Below are 17,934 nucleotides of genomic sequence, written 5' to 3' on the forward strand. Positions count from 1 at the left end.
AGTGGGTCTCCTGCCATCTTCAGTTTTCTCAAAAGGCAGTTTCTGGAGAATTTGAACAACTGATTTGGATTGAAGCGATGGTGTGAGAGTTGGTGGGAGGTTCTCTCCTGGGTCTTTTACTATCTTGGGGGGGGGGATTTGGTCAATTTCTCCAGTCAAAATGGCTTAAAAGTCTTTAGAAGGGTTAACCCTCTAAGCTTGCCACCTGTTCCTTATTTCAAGGACCCGCTCCTTATTTAGTAGCACCTGAAACACTCAAGGACCCGCTCCTTATTTAGTAGCACCTGAAAGACTCAAGGAAAAGGGGAAATGTGCTGTATCTCTGATACAAAGACAGTATTTTCTAATAAAACATTGCTAATGCTCTAATGTGTGCAAGGAGTCATTTTTCTTATGGCCTCGTGATGGATTCCGTTATTTGGAGCTCTTCACCTGACAACTCTGACCTAATCCCTCCCTCCTGTACTGTGGCCCCAATCAGGGCCTCCTGCAGCTAGTTTTTAAGAAAACAGAAGATATCGGGAAGCCCCAGTCCTGGCTACCCCACACACCATCCAACTGTGCCCTCTGACCTTCTCCTATAGCAGCCTCTACCCTGGCTCACAATTCCTGTAAGCTGATTTTCTACATCATAAACACACAATAAGATTAAATCGAGAATTTCCTGTGCCCTAAAGGCCACCTCTGTTTCCTTTGAGAGTAGCGTTGCTATTTAAATGTTTTAGGTCTTGGTGTTGTTGCCTGGGAGCCTGGGAGAGTTGTCTGCCTTACCAATTTGCCTCAATTTGTATTCATTTATTTGTTTGTTTTGGACAGGCTGGCAAATACAGGAAGAGAGGATGAGGGCAGATGAATTAGAGCAGGAGGCAAATTCAGTCTTCCCTTTCACACGTAGCATCTCCAGGGCCTCAGGAACACCACAGTGCCACCTGGTGACTACTAATCCCAGCATAGCACTAAGAGGTGTTTTAGCTAATTTGGTCACGTTGCCTTCTGAATTAGACTCTGGGATCAGAGCAACACACTGCTTCTAGCTCTATAAGTCTTGTCAAGACCTCCCTTCCTTCCTTGACTGTACAGCTGTCAAGTGATTTGAAGTCAAGAAGTAGTGTGAGGTAGGAGGGGAACTTCTCACCCTTTCATCTCACCCTTTTGTCCTGATAAAAATTGCCCTGTGTAGGGAGGTCTCCTGGCCTCTCCCTCCTCTGTTCACTGACACTTGGCACGGTGGTGGTGGAGGAAAAATAGACCAAAAAATTTGCATTGTGTACGTCTGGCAAATACCAGGAAGTTATGTCACCTCACTGATCTGACACTCTAGGACAGGGGTGTCAAACATGTGGGGGGGGGGGGCTGAGGGCCCCGGAGGGCTTCCATCAGGCCCGCAGTGGAACTGGCTGTCTTCTGCTGCTTCTTCCAGTTCTGCTGCTGCTGCGTCATCATAGGTTTGCAGCTTACAGATACACATCTGAACAGCGTACTCAAGATTGCAACAGCACAGACATTTTGATGCAGTCATTCAGGGCAAGAGGTGTCAGTTATCAGACACTGTTAAATAAACAAAATATTGCAAGAGTGCTAATGTTTTAGGCATGTTTTTATTTTAAGTTAAACAAAAACCCTTTGTGTTTGTGTCCTTTATAAAGTTTATATCTCCGCTACCTGGCATTACATCTTATGACACACATGGCCCGGCCTGACAAGGTCTCATTTATGTCAGATCCAGCCCTCACAACAAATGAGTTCGACACCCCTGCTCTAGGATCTGCCCAAAACTCCATGGCTCCCCCCCGTCCCTCTCCCTCTGGTTTTTGGCCAATGGATGGCAACTCTTGCGCCATGAGGGGAAAGGCTTAAAAAGCTAATCCCCCCCTCATTTTCGCTTTGGGTTTCAAATGTGGGTTTACCACAAAGTCCAGAAAAACAGATGCTGTACCTTTAAAAGGACCACAGAACTAAGATGTCAACTCTCTAAGAGGATCACTGACTGAACTATATGTAATGTGCAGTTCAGCCCTCAGGGAATCAACTAGCTCTGAGGGTGTGGGGAGAGGTGACCTCATCCAGCAACTGGTGTTTGTGTAATACTGTTGCTGTAGCCACACATCAGACAGTGGCACAATCTGCTGGGATGGTTTGAAATTGTCCTGTAACCGTCAGTATTTACATCTGAAGGCACTGAGGCCTGCTCAGAATTCCAGGCCCATGGCGTGAGCAAGCAAGTGAGGCAACTGTGGGATAAATTGCCAAGGGTCCAAACTATTAGAGGTTTGAGACACAGATCCTGTGAAGGCTCTGTAACCTGAAGATACATTCTTGGAGGACTAACAGTCTTCAGGACTAAAAAGACATGGAAAGAAAAGCTTTCAGGTGCCCAGCAACTGAGCTACGATCCAAGGAGTCTCACCTCAGCCATACTTATTAGATGGCCATTCCCTCTTAAATTCAGCACCCCTTCATTTGATAATACTGGCCTACCTTACAAGGCTGTTGTAAAGATTGCAACAAGATAATTTTTGTGAAATGCTTTGGGTACTTTATTGTATATTCAAACAGAGGGAGAAAAGATGTTACGAAATGAGTTCAAAAGTCCAAGTGGTGCAAGATCACGCTCTTACTAAATCCCTAGGTGTGGCCTTTTCCTTGGTGAGAGTTGCAGTGACAGTCAGAAAGACTTAAGTGGAAGTACTATCCCTTTTACACAACACTTCCGAGGTAGAACAGCAAAACAGCAGACAAACAAATTGCCATCTTTTGCTAGTGGACAGGGGAACAATGCAAATAGGTATGTTTGATTTACATTTACAGTTGCAAGGTCTGGCATGGAAAATTCCTGGATTTCTGGAAGCAGTGCCTGGGAATGTGAAGTCCAACAAAAGGAGAGAGCTCAGTTGTTAGCAATCAGACCCCTCCTCTCACTGAGGGGCAGTTTATAGACAGAAACCCATAAACACCCTTCCTAATACACACACACACACATCAGCTCAAATATCATAAGCTGCCAAGCAATGTTCCCTCTAAGCTGTGGAGTCTTGTGAGCAAAAATTCTACTTTCTGAGCTACTGGCATTAAAGTTGTGAGCAAGTGATTTGGCTACTGTATAAATTAGTTTGCTTTGGAGCCATCCCTCCTGAGCTAAGACAAAAATGTGTGAGCCGGAGGCTAAAAAACTGTGAGCTGGCTCACACTAACTCAGCTTAGAGGGAACACTGCTGCCAAGCACTGCCTGCCCTAAAAGGACACAAAATGGATGCCAGCCATAACAAGTTTGGAGACCTAGTTTAGAAGTGTGTGGGAAAGAGCAGCTGACCCACTGACAACCCCCTCCCTACCCTAAAGAAATGCATAGTTTAGGATAATGGGTTTCCCAAGAAAACTATCTCCTCACTTTAACCTCATCCACACCTAGCCTCCCTTCCCCTCGCCCATTTACCTTAATTATGCAATACTTAACACTATTCACAAAACCTGGTAGTTTTCCTTCCAGTACTTAGACGGTCATCAAGCACCATTAATACCTACAGTTCACCTCAGGTAAACTCATCAAGCTTTGCTGAAATCATTGTTCACCTCTGAAAAACTCATCAAATTGTTTTTGGGATAAACATGTCAGGCTGCCCCAGGGAACATTTCTCCCAACAATTTGTGCATGCTGCGCCATAGCAGTGTGTGTATGTTCCTGGTACCAACAGCCTGCACCGCTACTTTGTGGGTTTCTTCTCTTCTCCCCATGAAATGCTGGCTAGTTTGCTGCTGCTTCCATGGACCTCTACAAGACCTGGTAATTATAGCCCTTTCCCCCTCAACTATTCCCACTCCTCCCTGTTTTTTTCTTAGCTAGTTTGTACATGTTTAAGTGTGTTTGTGTGTTGTGTCATTTCTCTTTTAATAAAAAGCCTTTCTGGTTGAACATCTGCCTGATTTATTTGAGAATTCTCTTAAAGGGGAAAATCCTGGTATACTTTGGTGGAGATCCCAGTTACCCCCTCTTGCTTTGTCTCCTTTAAAGTTAATTTCCCCCAATTAAATTGGAGACTGCCTCTTTGGGTAGCACAGTGGGGTATGTAATGACACTCTAGGACTTCGGTTTTCCCCAAATTAATACCAGGCAAGGCCAGTACTAAACGTGCCTCATTGTGTTCGGTGCACAAAAATAAGAAGAGGATCACTGTACACCTACCCCTTCTACTGAAAATACTCTGAGAATACACATGAACACATGAAGTTACCTTATAATGAAGTAGATCATCAGTCCATCGAAGTCAGTATTGTCTACTCAGACTGGCAGCAGCTCTCTAAGGTCTCAGGCAGAGGTCCTCCACATCACCTACTACGTGAGCCTTTTAACTGGAAATGCTGGGGACTAAACCTGGGGCCTTCTGCATGCCCAGCAGATGCTCTACCATTGAGCCACAGCCCTTCCCCTCACCCCTGGGCCCTGCCTCTCACCGCTGATCAGCTGGCCAATGGGGGGAACGTACCAGGAGCAGGAGGGATGCCCAGGCTGGCAACATGGTGACATTACTTCCAGCGTGTACCAAAAACTCTATGGTAGAAGCGATTTTTACCATAGAGTTTTGCCCAAATACCAGAGCACTGCTGGGATGTCCCAACATGATGACCTCACTTTCAATACACACTGAAAGTGACATTGCCATGCTGCTAGTGACATAGCCTGGTTCACCTTCCTGCCCCTGGTAAGCCGTCCCCCCCCCCATCCCCTACTGGTTGCCAGAAGGACCTGGCAGCGCTATCCGAATATCCTGCAGAGAGGTTTTATTAGCTCCCAGACTCACTTGACCAGCCCAATCTTGCTAGATGCTATTAGCCAGGGGTCATTTCCTGCGGGAGCGCACAGGAGCGGAGCTCCGGCAGTAAGGATCCCAGGGGGCGGGCACCTACAACAAGCCCCACCCCCTGCTCCCAGCAGCCCTCAGTCAGAGCAAGAAGCAGCCAGGTGAGTTGCAGAGCCCCCCCCCCGGTCCACCTTCAGGTACAAGCTCTCCCTCCTCTGTGAGGGCAGATCTGCACGTTCCCCCCCCCAATAGCTAGCAATCCAAAACAGTCCAGTGGAGCCTGAGTGGTGGGTGTTGCCTTCTGACACACTTCCGGTGATGTCAGGGGGTGTGGCATATGCAAATAAGTTACGCTAATAAGTTATGCTAATGAGCTCCTGCACCTCTTTTTCTACAAAACGACCTCTGCTATTAGCCATCAAGATCGAGCCTTGATTGTTTTAAGATGATGTATAGGTGGTATATGACTCCAAAAAAAATAGCAAACATGAATTAGAATATGTCAAATAAGTGTTGGAAATGTAAAAATCATGAAGGTTCATTTTATCATATGTGGTGGACTTGTGAAAAAGCTATGGCTTATTGGACAGATGTCCACAATGAGATACAAATTTTTTAAAAAGGTACATTTAAAAAAGAACCAGAAATATTGCTTTTGGGCCTTAAGATGGAAGAGGTTAATGTAGCAAAAAAAAACATTGTTACGATATTTGATTACTACTGCAAGAATGACCTATGCTCAATTTTGGAAACAAAATAAGGTACCAGAGACTTGGGACTGGATAAAAAAAGTGCTTTTTATGGCGGAGATGGATAAATTAACAAGGAAGCTAAACAACAAAGAAGATGAAGAATTCTATGAAGAATGGAAAGACTTCAAGGAATATGTAGAGGCTAGATGGGATGTGAAAAATACATTAATAGGCTTTGATAACTAGTAGATTGGACTATGGAAAAAGACAAGTTATAGAAATTATATTTGTTAGAAAAGTTACCTGAAGACTTAACTGTATTATGGGGGAAACTGATGGATGGGTGAAATGAAAAATAGATAAAGGGGAAATCGCACTGCGGGAAGCCATGTAAGGGGGGATAAGGGGAGTAGAGAAAATGGATATATTAAGAAGAAAATGTGATGAAAAATGATGATTACAATGTTATATCCTTAAATAAAAGAGTTTAACCAAAAAAAAAAAAAGATCGAGCCCAGATGTGGCGGGCTAAGAAGCCTGTTCACTCCATCAGACCATTCCAACTGAAAGTCATCTGTACAGTTAGGACCAGGCTGCTCTCCCATAGCATCCAAGGATTTAACAGAACCAACCACGGGATCTTTCAATAAAGGTAGGGAAAATGTAATTAATAGACCCAGTCTTCACTTCATAGTGCCTAAACAGCTAAAACTGCTTCACTGTGTATAAAAAGAATCAAGGATTCTGGAAGGATTTTTGAAAAACCATTAAGGGACACTGGTCACAGGGGTTTTTTTTTGTCAGTTCTGGCCCCATACTATTTTATTTTATTCCCCTCATTTCTGCATGCATTTTTATGCCTTTAGCTTTTGCTTCTTTTCGTTTGAAAACCGTTCCCCGTTTTCTCCGTTTCTTTTCAGACCACCTTGGAAGCCAGTTTTGAGTCACGTTTTCCCTCAGGCAAAATGTTTCTGTCGGGTTTTCTTTGTCCCACCGCCCCCCCCAACCCACTATGCATTAATTGGATTGTTATCATCGTCAGACCACTCCCTCCCCTTCCCCCACTCTGGAGACACTCTGAAGCCAAGTGGTTTTCTTTTTTAAAAAATTCACTAAAATATCGATATATTCATATAACGCTGTAACGGTAGGTTTAGCAGGTTCTCTGAATCCCCAACTTTCTTTCTTTCTTATAGCCCTTTAACTGGTGGAGATATAAAGAAAAAGGCATTTCTCTGCAAGGGAAGGAGCTAGAGTGTTACTCTTTTTTTTTTAATGAAAGTGGGAATTCAGGGAACCTGCTTAGCCTATTATTACAAATATATATATCAGGAGCTGCGGTGGCTCAAGTGGTTAAGACGCTGAACTGCTGGCTGTGGAAGGTCGGTAGTTCAGCAGTTCGAGACCCGGGTGCCGCATGATGGAGTGAGCTCCCGTCTCTAGTTCCAGCTCCTGCCAACCTAGCAGTTCGAAAGCAAGAAATTGCAAGGAGATAAATAGGGACCACTTCAGTGGGAAGGTCACAGCGTTCCGTGCACCCTGGTGTTTACTCATGCCGGCCACATGACCATGGAAAAGTCTTCGGACAGCGCTGGCTCTTCGGCTTTGAAACGGAGATGAGCACTGCAACCCTAGAGTCAGATTCGACTGGCTTTCGAGCAAGGGAAACCTTTACCTTTATATATCAGTGTATCGATATTTTAGTTGGTTTTTTACGCAGCCATTGTATTGATATATTGCTATAAGCATGCTCAAAAAATAAGGGGGGGGGCCTGTGATGCCACAGATGAGTCCATTGATGAGGACAGCATTCTCCTTTGAACATCATGATTATTTAAGGCACACGCAGAAGAAAATAAACTGAGTCTACAACAGGGCAAATGCAGAGGAAGAGTAGACGTGCGGAAGAACCAGGGCCCAAACCGATTCCAATGCCTGCGGATCGACTGTCAAGAAAATCAGGAGTAAGTCAAACGTGCGGAAAAGCCCACTGATACAGCCATGGGAATGGTGAGTGGGACGGGACATGATTCATTTTGAGTAAAGGGAACGGGCATGCTAGGAGAACGTAGCAACAGATTTCAACCTCACTATTTACTAGACTTGTAGGCAGGGCTTTTTTTGTAGAAAAAGCCCAGCAGAAACTAATTAGCATAATAGGCCACACCCAGCAGGAGAAATGCATTAGCATATTAGGCCACACCCCTGACATCACAGCTCATTAGCATATTAGGCCACACTCCATGTTACCAGAAACGTGGTCATCTAGCCACACCCACCTTTTGCTTCTTATTCTGTTTACTTTGTTGTCAAAACCCTGGGCTTTTTTTTGGTAGCAGGAACTTCTTTGCATGTTAGGCCACACACACCCTAATGAAGCCAAACCTAATGAGTTTCTGCTGTTAGGTGTGGCCTGTTATGCTAATGAGTTCCTGCTGGGCGTGGCCAACTCAGGAGCCAGCCGGAACTCCGTTCCTGTGCGTTCCTGCTCCAAAAATAGCCCTGCTTGTAGGTACCCCAGGCTAGCCCGATCTCAGTAGCTAAGCAGGGTCGGCCCTGATTTGTACTTGGATGGGAGTCCAGCAAGGAAGCCCAGGGTTGTTACGCAGAGGCAGGCCGTGGCAAGACCACCTCTGTTCTTCTCTTACCTTGGACACCCCCCCAAGGCTTGCCATAAATTGGCTATGACTTGAGAGCACTTCCCCCACACACACCATTTCCTGGACTAAAAAAAAAAAATTGAACCAAGTTAAAATCTGAATTGATACTCTTTAATTCTAGCCATGCATACAAATAATAAATCTATGCAAATGATAATGGCAATTATAATACAAAATAAAATTCCAAAGGGGAACTATATCACAGTGGAGGACTCTGTAACTGGGATCGAGAAGCGGGACGGAAGGGAAAGATCTGCTGGGAAAGGGCATACTGGTCCTTGGGCGTAGCTCCCGTTCATTGTTGGGGGTAGGGGTAGTAAAGGATGGTGCCATGAAGATACACCTGCAAAAACTAAGCTGGTATTAAACCAGAATAAACTGTTCTGGCTTCCTAGCCCCTTCCGAAATCTGCAGTAAGTTTCTCTTAAGAGAAAGCTATGAAAATCTATTCGGCCTAGATGAACAGCATAGACAGACATTCCCTCAAGCGCATATTCCCAAACTCACAATGTTCGTTTGCACTCATTCACAGATGACCACTCCCTCTGATTCCGTGGTCTCTCCTTCTCTCATATGCACTAGAAGCCCTAACCCACAGACGTGAACATATACTGAGAAAAACCATTGGTCCACCTGGTTCAGAACTCAGTGGCCTCAGATCTCCAGGGTCTCAGGCAGAGAAATATCCTTCCCAATACCAGCTACCCAGATATCTTTTAAAAAACAAGCATGCATATACTGATCAGTATGGCAAAATTCGGGAATGAAGGTAGGGCCGGACTTTAGGCTTCCCTCTCATGATAGGAAATTCAGCTGGAACAAGGACAAAAGACGTAGTGAGGGAAGACATAGGGTGAGGCGAGATTTAGCATGCCATTTTGTTAAGGAGGAAAAAGACCACCTCCTACTCGTTTGAGGGTCCTGGGAAAGATGGGAAAATGCCCTCTCAGACACTGATTCACATCTCTCTGTACTTAAATCACAACTGAGAATTTTAAGTGCCTACAGAATGGGAGAATGGGGATTCATCTTTACCCTGCCTGGCTGAAATTTTGGAAGGAAGTATATCTTGGGTAAGGGTACAATACCTGAGAATTTTAACCCACTTTGACAGAGAAAAGTTAGATCCAGAAAAATTTCCCTTAGAAACCAATGTAAATGTATATTGGATTGTGTTCCTAATACAACTAGCTTTGATTCTGATAGTAAAGAATCCAAGGGCTTTTTAAAAGGCAAATGACCCAAATCCAGCTCCTTTCCTTTCCTTCCCCTAGTTAAAAATCACACCACACCGACCCTATTAATAAAGACACGTGGATCTTCCTCAACAGTCTTTGCAATCAAGGAAAATTCAGCCAGGCAAATTATTCTCTTTCCGAAATCTGTGCTCAAAACAAACAGGCGTCCTGCAACCGATACCGTCATCTACTATAATCCCTTTGCTGTTCTCCCCCCCCCCCCCCCGCATAAATGTTCCCATGTTTGCCAAAAAACCCAGCATTAAATTCAATTTCTAGTCCTCTAGAAGGAATTTGTTGTTTGATGGAGTGTGAACCAAAGGTGACAGGAAATGAAGATTGTTGGGTTCTTCTGTCTGTATCGTCTCCACCGAGAACAGACAGTGTAGTGAAAGAATGTGTAATTTAGAGACATTCCCTTATATTTAACAGTGGGCTTTCCCACATTGTCATTTTCTTCACTTGTGTGTTCCTGTTGCTTCCCATGTTTTTTTCTGTTCCACTTTTGCTTCCCCATACTGGTTGATTCTATATTATATTGCTTTATGCCCAGTGTATGTCCCTGCAAGTTTTTATGCTGGACATACAGTGATGTAATATCAAATTGACCATTAGAGGGAGCAAAATACTTGTGGAACAGAACCCCCCCCAAAAGAAGCACACAAGCAAGGAAAACCAAAATGCAGAAAAGCCCAGTGTTAGAGAACTGGTAGTAGCCCCATGATCACATGACCATAGTTCTAGAGTGATGCTTGTTGACTGCTACACAAGATGTTTTAGTTCAAGGGCAGGCAACCTTTTTTTTTTTTGCCAAAGTGCTGACAAAATGCAGTGTGTAACTGTGAAAATCCTGCTGTGCAAGCAAACAAATTGGGGGGGGGGATTTGAGAGTTCTTCTTGGCCAGACACATATGGCGCAAGCCAAGCCCCAATGGTGTTGCCAGCATTTCAGGGATTTGTCTTGGAGTCTACTGGTCTGGTGGCTTTGCAGGACTGGGAGATGATAACAGGCATAAGCCTTGACTGCTGCCTTCTCCTGCACTTCTGCTGCGGCAGAGCTGCCGGTGCTTTGGATGCTTGGGCAGAGACCTGGCCCTCAATACCGAGCCAAATGGTCTGGTGTGTACTGCTGTCGGCTACCCCTGTTCTAGTTGCTGTCCATACTGTAGCTTATTTCAGAATCATTCTTCATTCTGGTAGCCTTTTATCAGTGGACTCAGGTTTATTACACACAGGAAAAAGGATGTGGTCAGATATTTCTGAACAATGGTGGAGCAACAGTTTCTTTCTCGCCTCCACCCACCCACAACAGACAGAAGAGGGGGCGGGAATAGAGACTGCAGTAAAATGAGGTTTCAGACTGCCTTAAATCTAATAGAAGAAGTGTAAACAGTGGAAGCATTCACTGGTGGGAGGAGCCTAGGAAGTGGGTGTGTCCTATTCTACTTGTGTAGGAGGACTCTCCTCCTGGTTGGCCGGCGGCGGAGGGAACTCTTTCTCTTGAGACTGTTGCACGGTGGGCTCGGGAAGTTTACCATTTGGTTCCCCGGACCCTTCCAGACTGGAGACCTTACTCACATCCCCGTCAATCAGAGGCTGGGCTTCCTCTACATCGCCAGTCTCTTTCTGAACGACTTCTTCCATGGCTACAGAAGGCACCCTGGACTGACGTCTGCCAAAGAAAGTGGTGAGGGTCGCACGTCTTCCCTCTCCTTCCCCTGCGGTCGGCGCCCCTTGCTCTACCTCTTTATCCAACCCGGAATCATCCGGCAGTGCCACTTGCCCTGCCCACCCTGCCGTCTTGAAGCTGGTCGAACCAGAGTGGTGCCGCCGCCAGCAGAGCAGGATAGCGATGAGAAGAACCATGAGCAGTAGGATGCTGAGGACGATGGCCACAATGACTCCTTTGCGGCCCATTGCAGGGCTTGCCGTCGGCTTAGGATCAGAGTGCGTTGTTTCAACGTTAGGTGTCACAGTGACTCCTCCAAAGTCCTTCGAAGGGCCGTCCTTCACCCCAGTGTCATCTCCTGATGCTTTAATAGTAGATGTTCCAGTTGTGTGCTGGGCTTCAGGCCCCCGGCTGCTGGTATCGTGCGCTGTGGGGCCACCCTGAACATGTTGTCCTGGTGTCGTACTTTTTTCTTTTTCTCGCTTTGTACTTCTTGGTTTCAGGCCGATGCTCCCAGCAGGTGCTGCTGTTGTGCTAAAGGACGTTGATTCCCCAACAGTTGTACGGGATTTTCCCACCACTTTGGTTGTTTCTGTTTCACCTGGGGTAGTTGCAACGGTTGTGGCTGTCTCTTGGTTAGCAGAGGTATGGTTGTCTGCGGTAGTGTCAGCCTGTTTGGTCTGTTTAAGTGTTGCTGGTTCCGAATGCTTGGGTGTAGAGAGCTGTTCGAGAGACAGTGTGCTCACCGGAGTGGTCTCCTTGTTGCTGGTATGTGGTTTCAAGTGCTTGGGTGTAGACAGCTGTTCAAGAGACAGTGTGCCCACTGGAGTGGTCGCCTTGTTGCTGGATGTGGCGACCGGCAATTTGGAAACAGGGTGGGCCTCTGAAGTGGCATCACTGCCTGTGCCCGTTGTTTTCAGCTTCTTGGTGGGAAATTCAGTGGGACGAAATGTGACTTTTGATGACGTATCAGAAATTGGACCCACCCTGGTAGAAGCTACAAAAGTGGTTGGCTCTCTGGTGGGTTCGATGGATGTTTTTTGTCCAAGTGCACCATGGGCAAGAAGAATAAGGAAGCCAAAGAGCATACTGCAGCCGGGTATCTGCCGGAGAGGAGATTTTGAAGTTTCCATGGTGGAGGCCCGGGCTTTCTCGGCCAAGAGCAAAGCCCAATAGTGACCTGAGAACAAAATGTTGGCAGCTGTGAAATACATTTCCAGAGAAACGCATTGAAAAGAAAGAGAAGCAGGAGCATAGGACGCCTCAGTACTGAGACGTTAAACTCTGGGAAGGAAACGACCCGTTCAAACAAGGAAGCGGGATTCTGCACCCAAAGCTGAAAACAGGGTTCATATGTGGATGCACACTGCAGGGCACTCATCTGGGCGCAAGGTGACCTCACTCAGGAATGTAAGAAGAGCCCTGCTGCATCAGACCAGTGGTCCATCTAGTCCAGTGCCCAGTTCCCACGATGGCCAACCAGATGTTCTGGAAGATCCACAAGCTAGGACACAGAAGACAAAGCTTCCTTTGTTGTTGTGTAGCAACTGGCATTCAGAAGTCTACTGCTTCTACAAATGGAGATTCCAATTAGCCAGCATTGCTAATAGCCATGGATACTTCGGTCCTCCATGAATTTATCTGCCTCCCCCCTTTAAATTCAGCTAACCTAGTGGCCATCACTTGTAAGGTGTATGCAGGGCTCTTTTTGTAGAAAAAGCCCAGCCGGAACTCGTTAGCATAACAGGCCACACCCAACAGCAGAAACGCATTAGCATATTAGGCCACACCCCTGACAGAGAGCTCATTAGCATATTAGGCCACACCCCCACAATCGAACATGGGTGTGGTCATTCAGCCACGCCCACCTTTTGCTTCTTATTCTCTTTACCTTGTTTGTTGTCAAAACCCAGGGCTTTTTGCATGTTAGGCCACACACCCTTAATTGTAGCCAATCCTAATGGGTTTCTGCTGTTGGGTGTGGCCTATTATGTTAATGAGTTCCTGCTGGGCGTGGCCAACTCGGGAGCCAGCCGGAACTCCGTTCCTGTGCGTTCCTGCCCAAAAATAGCCCTGGGTGTATGGATGAGTCACTAAGTGGGCCATACACGAAGTCTGCCTTATATACACAAAGTTTGCCTTATATTGAATCAGACCACTGGTCTATCAAGGTCAGTACCAGGGCTGGATTTAGACTTGCTGAGGACCTAAGCTATACAAAACCCAGAGGCCCCCTACTGTTTTAAATTACATCACCTGGTCTCAGAAACATTTAAAATATATATGCCTTTTTAATATTTGAAATCATTTTTTATAATGTGTTTTTATTCGAGGCCCCAGCAGATTGCGAGGCCCTAAGCTGTAGCTTATTTAGCTTATGCGTAAATCCGGCACTGGTCAGTACTGTCTTCTCAGACTGGCAGTGGCTCTCTTGAGACTCACGCAGAGGTCTTTCGCATCACCTCCTACCTGGTCCCTTTAACGGGAGATGCAGGGATCGAACCTGGGACATTTTGCATGCCAAGCAGAGGCTCTTCCACAGAACCACAGCCCTTACTCACCTTGTGCTACAGGGCTAGCTGCAGTACGGGCGTGGAAGGCAGGAGTGTCGGGGGCTCAACAGGGCCCATTGGGCTACTACCTCCACTCCTGCGTTGATGTCACCCGACTAGGCCTTGACACATGACACTCACTTTGGACCAATCAGGATGCTTCAGGCTTTGTAAAGCTGTGGATTGCACACTGCCTCTTCAACTGGAAGAGCTTGTCAAGGCTGTGGAACACACTGTTTAACATTGCCCCTTCTTGCTCTACCCTTTGCTGCCCTGGACATCAGACCTTGCCTGCCGATGTTGCTGTTGGTTGCCTCTGGTCCTTAGACTCTCCTCTGACTCCATGAAAAACCACAGCACTGTTTTTGGTCTTGTCTAGTCTGGGCCCTTCTACAGACACTGACATCGCCATCTCCTGTGGCAGTGAGTTCCACATATTAATCGGTCACTGTACTTCCTTTGGTCTGTCCTAAAACGGCAGCCCTTCAACTTCACTGGGTGCCCCTGAGTTCTATCTAACATTTCAGGAGACGGAGACACAGGGTTGTGTCACTGAGCAAGAAAAACATCCTTTCTAGGGAAATGACAACCCGTCACTCGAGGAGGCCCAAGGGCAACTCTCTTGCCCAAGGCCTACAAATATCTGAAACTGCCAGTCCTTTCTGCCCTCTTGCCAGCAGTGTTCATTTGGTGATCTGGTTTTGTTGGAATATGCATTGTTTTCATGAACAGTGCTGGGTGCTTCGAGCAGATTGTGACACAGAAGACGGAAGGAGAGAGGGAAGGAAGGTAGGTTGTATGGACATCTCAAAAGAAAGAAGCATGTGAAGATTAAACAGGCACATTTGTATAATCCGGAAAGAACAGTTTAAAAATTAGGGTTGCCAACATCCAGGTGGGGCCTGGAGGTCTTCCAAAATTATGACTGATCTGCAGACTTCAGAAATCAGTTCCCCTGGAGAACACGGCTACTTCAGAGGGTGAACTCTGTGATATGATGCCTGCTGAGCATCCTCTGCTCCCTAAGCCCCTCCCTCCCTGGGCTCCACCCTCAAATCTCCAGGAATTTCTTAACTAGGAGCTGGCAATCTTAAACAGGGAGAGAAGCACCAGCCTGAAGCAGCCTGGGCAACAGGAGAAGAAGAAGAAGAAGAAGAGGAGGAGGAGGAGGAGGAGGAGGAGGAGGAGGAGGAGGAGGAGGAGGAGGAGGAGGAGGAGGAGGAGGAGGAGGAGGAGATTGGATTTATACCCCGCCCTTCACTACCCAAAGTTCCTGCTGGGCGTGGCCCAAAGGTGTCTCAGAGCGGCTTACAAACTCCTTTCCCTTCCCCTCCCCACAACAGACACCCTGTGAGGTAGGTGGGGCTGAGAGAGCTCTTGACAGAAACTGCTCTTTTTTAAGAACAGCTCTTATCAGAACTACAGCTTGCCCAAGTTCATCCAGCCAGGTGCAAGTGGAGGAGTGGGGAATCAAACCCGGTTCTCCCAGATTAGAGTCCGCGCACTTAACCACTACACCAAACTATACCGTCTTGTCTCAACAGACACCCTGTGAGGTAGGTGGGGCTGAGAGAGCTCTGATAGAAACTGCTCTTTCAAGAACAGCTCCGACAGAACTATGGCTTGCCCAAGGTCATCCAGCAGCTGCAAGTGGAAGAGTGGGGAATCAAACCTGGTTCTCCCAGATTAGAGTCCACACACTTAACCACTACACCAAACTATACTGTGTTAGCTATCCCAGAATGCCTCAGCAGGAGGCCAAAGACGAGACCACCAGTGGCCTGAGAGGATTTCTGCTATTTTTGTTGCTTTGCCTTTTAATCATTTTAACTGTAAATCGCCTCGAGTGCCTTAGCAGCAAGTGCATACCTGCAGTCATAAATCAGTCGGGGCCTAAATAAATCAAGGAGGGGCCTGGCTCCCCAGACAGGCCCACTTCTCACTTCCCATAGCCGATATTTATACCCACAGTGGCTTTCTCACATCACGCCTTAATTTAAACTGAAGCAAAACAAGAGGGAACTGAAACGGGAAACAAGTGTGATGGGACTAACGGATTTTCAGGCAATCAGGGCGGCCAAAGGGAAGGGCTGGCCCGGCTGGGACAGGCTGATATTTCGGGCAGCCAAGGGGGGGAAACACCTCCTGCACGTTATTCAGCATTCCAGACTTCCTCTTTTGGTTCTAATCTGAATCTATCTTAATGGCAACCTTTCCTACATTCTATACGTTTCTATATTTCTTGGCCTACAGCTTTCATGACTGTGGGTTGCCAACTCCAGGCTGGGAAATTCCTGGAGATTTAGGGGTGGATCCTGGGAAGGGGGAGTTTGGGGAGCAGAGAGAGCTCAGTAGGGATGTGGTGCTGGACGCCACTCTCTCTGACGCTGCCATTTTCTCCATGGGGACAACGTCATAAGAACATCAGAAGAGCCCCTGTTGGAACAGACCAGGGGTCCATCTTGTCCAGCATCCTGGCTCACACAGTGGCCAACTGGATGGCCAACAACAGGGTACAGAGGCAGAGGCCTTCCCCTGATGTTGCCTCCTGGCTCTGAATTATTCACAGCAGGCCCATAGTGTGTGTGGGGGGCATTGGGGGGCAATGCCCCCCACAGATGAGGGTTTTAAAAAAATTTCCCCCAAAAAATGTAAGATGCACACACACCCCACCCTGATACATTTCAGCTTGTACACCCCTGTTTCCCACCAGACATTTCACCCTCCAATTGCCCTCTTGACTTTTCCCCCTTTTTCTTGCCTTATACTTACTTACATGGCCGGACGGCATCAGCATACCCTGAGGTGGGGGCAGCAGCTGCCAGGGCCCAAGACCATGTTCCTTCTCTGCCACCCACCCATGCACCCTTCCGCCCTCCGCTCTCGAGCACTCCTCCGGTGCTGCCTCTGTTCCCGATTGCATATGCTGCCCGGTGCCATCGGGGAGGGCACACAGGTGTCGCCGGGCACTGCAGGTGGCTGTGAGCATGGGTGGTCGGAGGGCTTGTGAGCAGGCGGGGAAGCACGGGCCCGGGGGGACGGTCTTGCAGGTGGATGGGCAGGAAGGAAAGCGCAAGCCGAGGGGGAGGGGGTGGGCAGAAGAGGAGGGGGCCCTGGGGACTCTCAGCTTGCCCATTCCTTTCCAATGAAAAGTACTTTCTTCCACTATGCTAGTGAATTCCTTTTTAAAAAGATACCTTGATCGCAGGGAAGAAAGAAAGTGCAGGTGGGAACCCAAGGAAACGTGTCGTGTGACCTTGGGCCAATCATGCACGCTCAGCCTAGCCTGCCTCCCAGGGGTGATGGGAGGATGAAACCCACTTCGGGTCCCCTGGGGAGAAAATTGGGATATAAATAAATAGTGAAAGTGGAGATGATCATGTTAGTGGAAGGAATGGGTTAGGGGTTAGGGTCACCAGTGTTCCCTCTAAGCTGAGTTAGTGTGAGCTAGCTCACAGCTTTTTAGCCTCCAGCTCAGGAAGGAGGGCTCCAGAGCAAACTAATTTATGCAGTAGCCAAATTGCTCGCTCACAACTTTAATGCCAGTAGCTCCCAAAGTAGAGTTTTTGCTCACAAGACTCCATAGCTTAGAGGGAACATTGAGGGTCACCAACTCTGGATTGGGGGATTTCTGGAGACTTGGGGGGGTGGAGCATGGGAAGGGCGGGGTCTGGGGAGGGGAGGAGCCTCAGCACGGTAGAATGCCACGGGGTCTGCCCCTCCAAGTCAGTCATTTTCTCCAGGGGAGCTGGTCTCTGTAGCTTGGGAAACCGTTGTGATTCTGGGAGACCTCCTGTCACTACCTGGAGGCTAGCAACACTAAAGTCCGGGGACTGGGAAACCCTGTGCTGTGCTGAGCGCCTGTGTGTCAGAGGCAGCTGGTAGTCCTGAGTGAGCAGCCGGCAGGAGAGGAGTCAGTGAGGAGGCTGTGGGGTTCGGAATCTGTCCTGGGGAGGGGAGGGGAGGGGAGGGCTGGCATGGTGGAGAGCAGGGGTGGCCAAACTGCAGCTTGGGAGCCCCATGCGGCTCTTTCACACATATTGTGTGGCTCCCAGCAGGGCGGCTGGGGGAGCGAAAGGGAAGGGAGGCATGCCTCCCCAGTCGTTCTTCCCTTCCCTTGCGATTGTTCACCTTCCTGGGCAGGTTTGAGATGGGGGGGGGGAGCAGAGAAAGAAAGCAACTTTAACTTTAAATGCTTTCTCCAAGCCAAGCCAGCTGGCATGGGGGTTAAAGTTGCTTTCTTTCCACCTCTTTCTCCCCCTCATCCATTTGCTTTCTCTCTCTCTCTCTCTCTCTCTCTCTCTCTCTCTCTCTCTCTTTCTCTCTT

The 17,934-nt window shown here is 47.6% G+C and overlaps 1 protein-coding gene across 1 annotated transcript in view; it reads right to left on the reverse strand.

Annotated features, from left to right (window-relative positions):
- Window positions 1-10,182: 10,182 nt before the first annotated feature.
- Window positions 10,183-17,934, reverse strand: part of SPN (sialophorin) — a 16,130-nt gene continuing 8,378 nt past the window's right edge. Inside the window, exon 2 of the mRNA XM_015419768.1 lies at window positions 10,183-12,235. Within this exon, the coding sequence (XP_015275254.1) occupies window positions 10,824-12,188 (1,365 nt within the window). The 5' untranslated portion in view covers window positions 12,189-12,235 and the 3' untranslated portion in view covers window positions 10,183-10,823. The remainder of the gene's footprint in view (window positions 12,236-17,934) is intronic.

The sequence above is a fragment of the Gekko japonicus genome, unplaced genomic scaffold (assembly GCF_001447785.1).
Source record: "Gekko japonicus isolate JY-2015 unplaced genomic scaffold, Gekko_japonicus_V1.1 scaffold2049, whole genome shotgun sequence".
NCBI lineage: Eukaryota > Metazoa > Chordata > Lepidosauria > Squamata > Gekkonidae > Gekko > Gekko japonicus.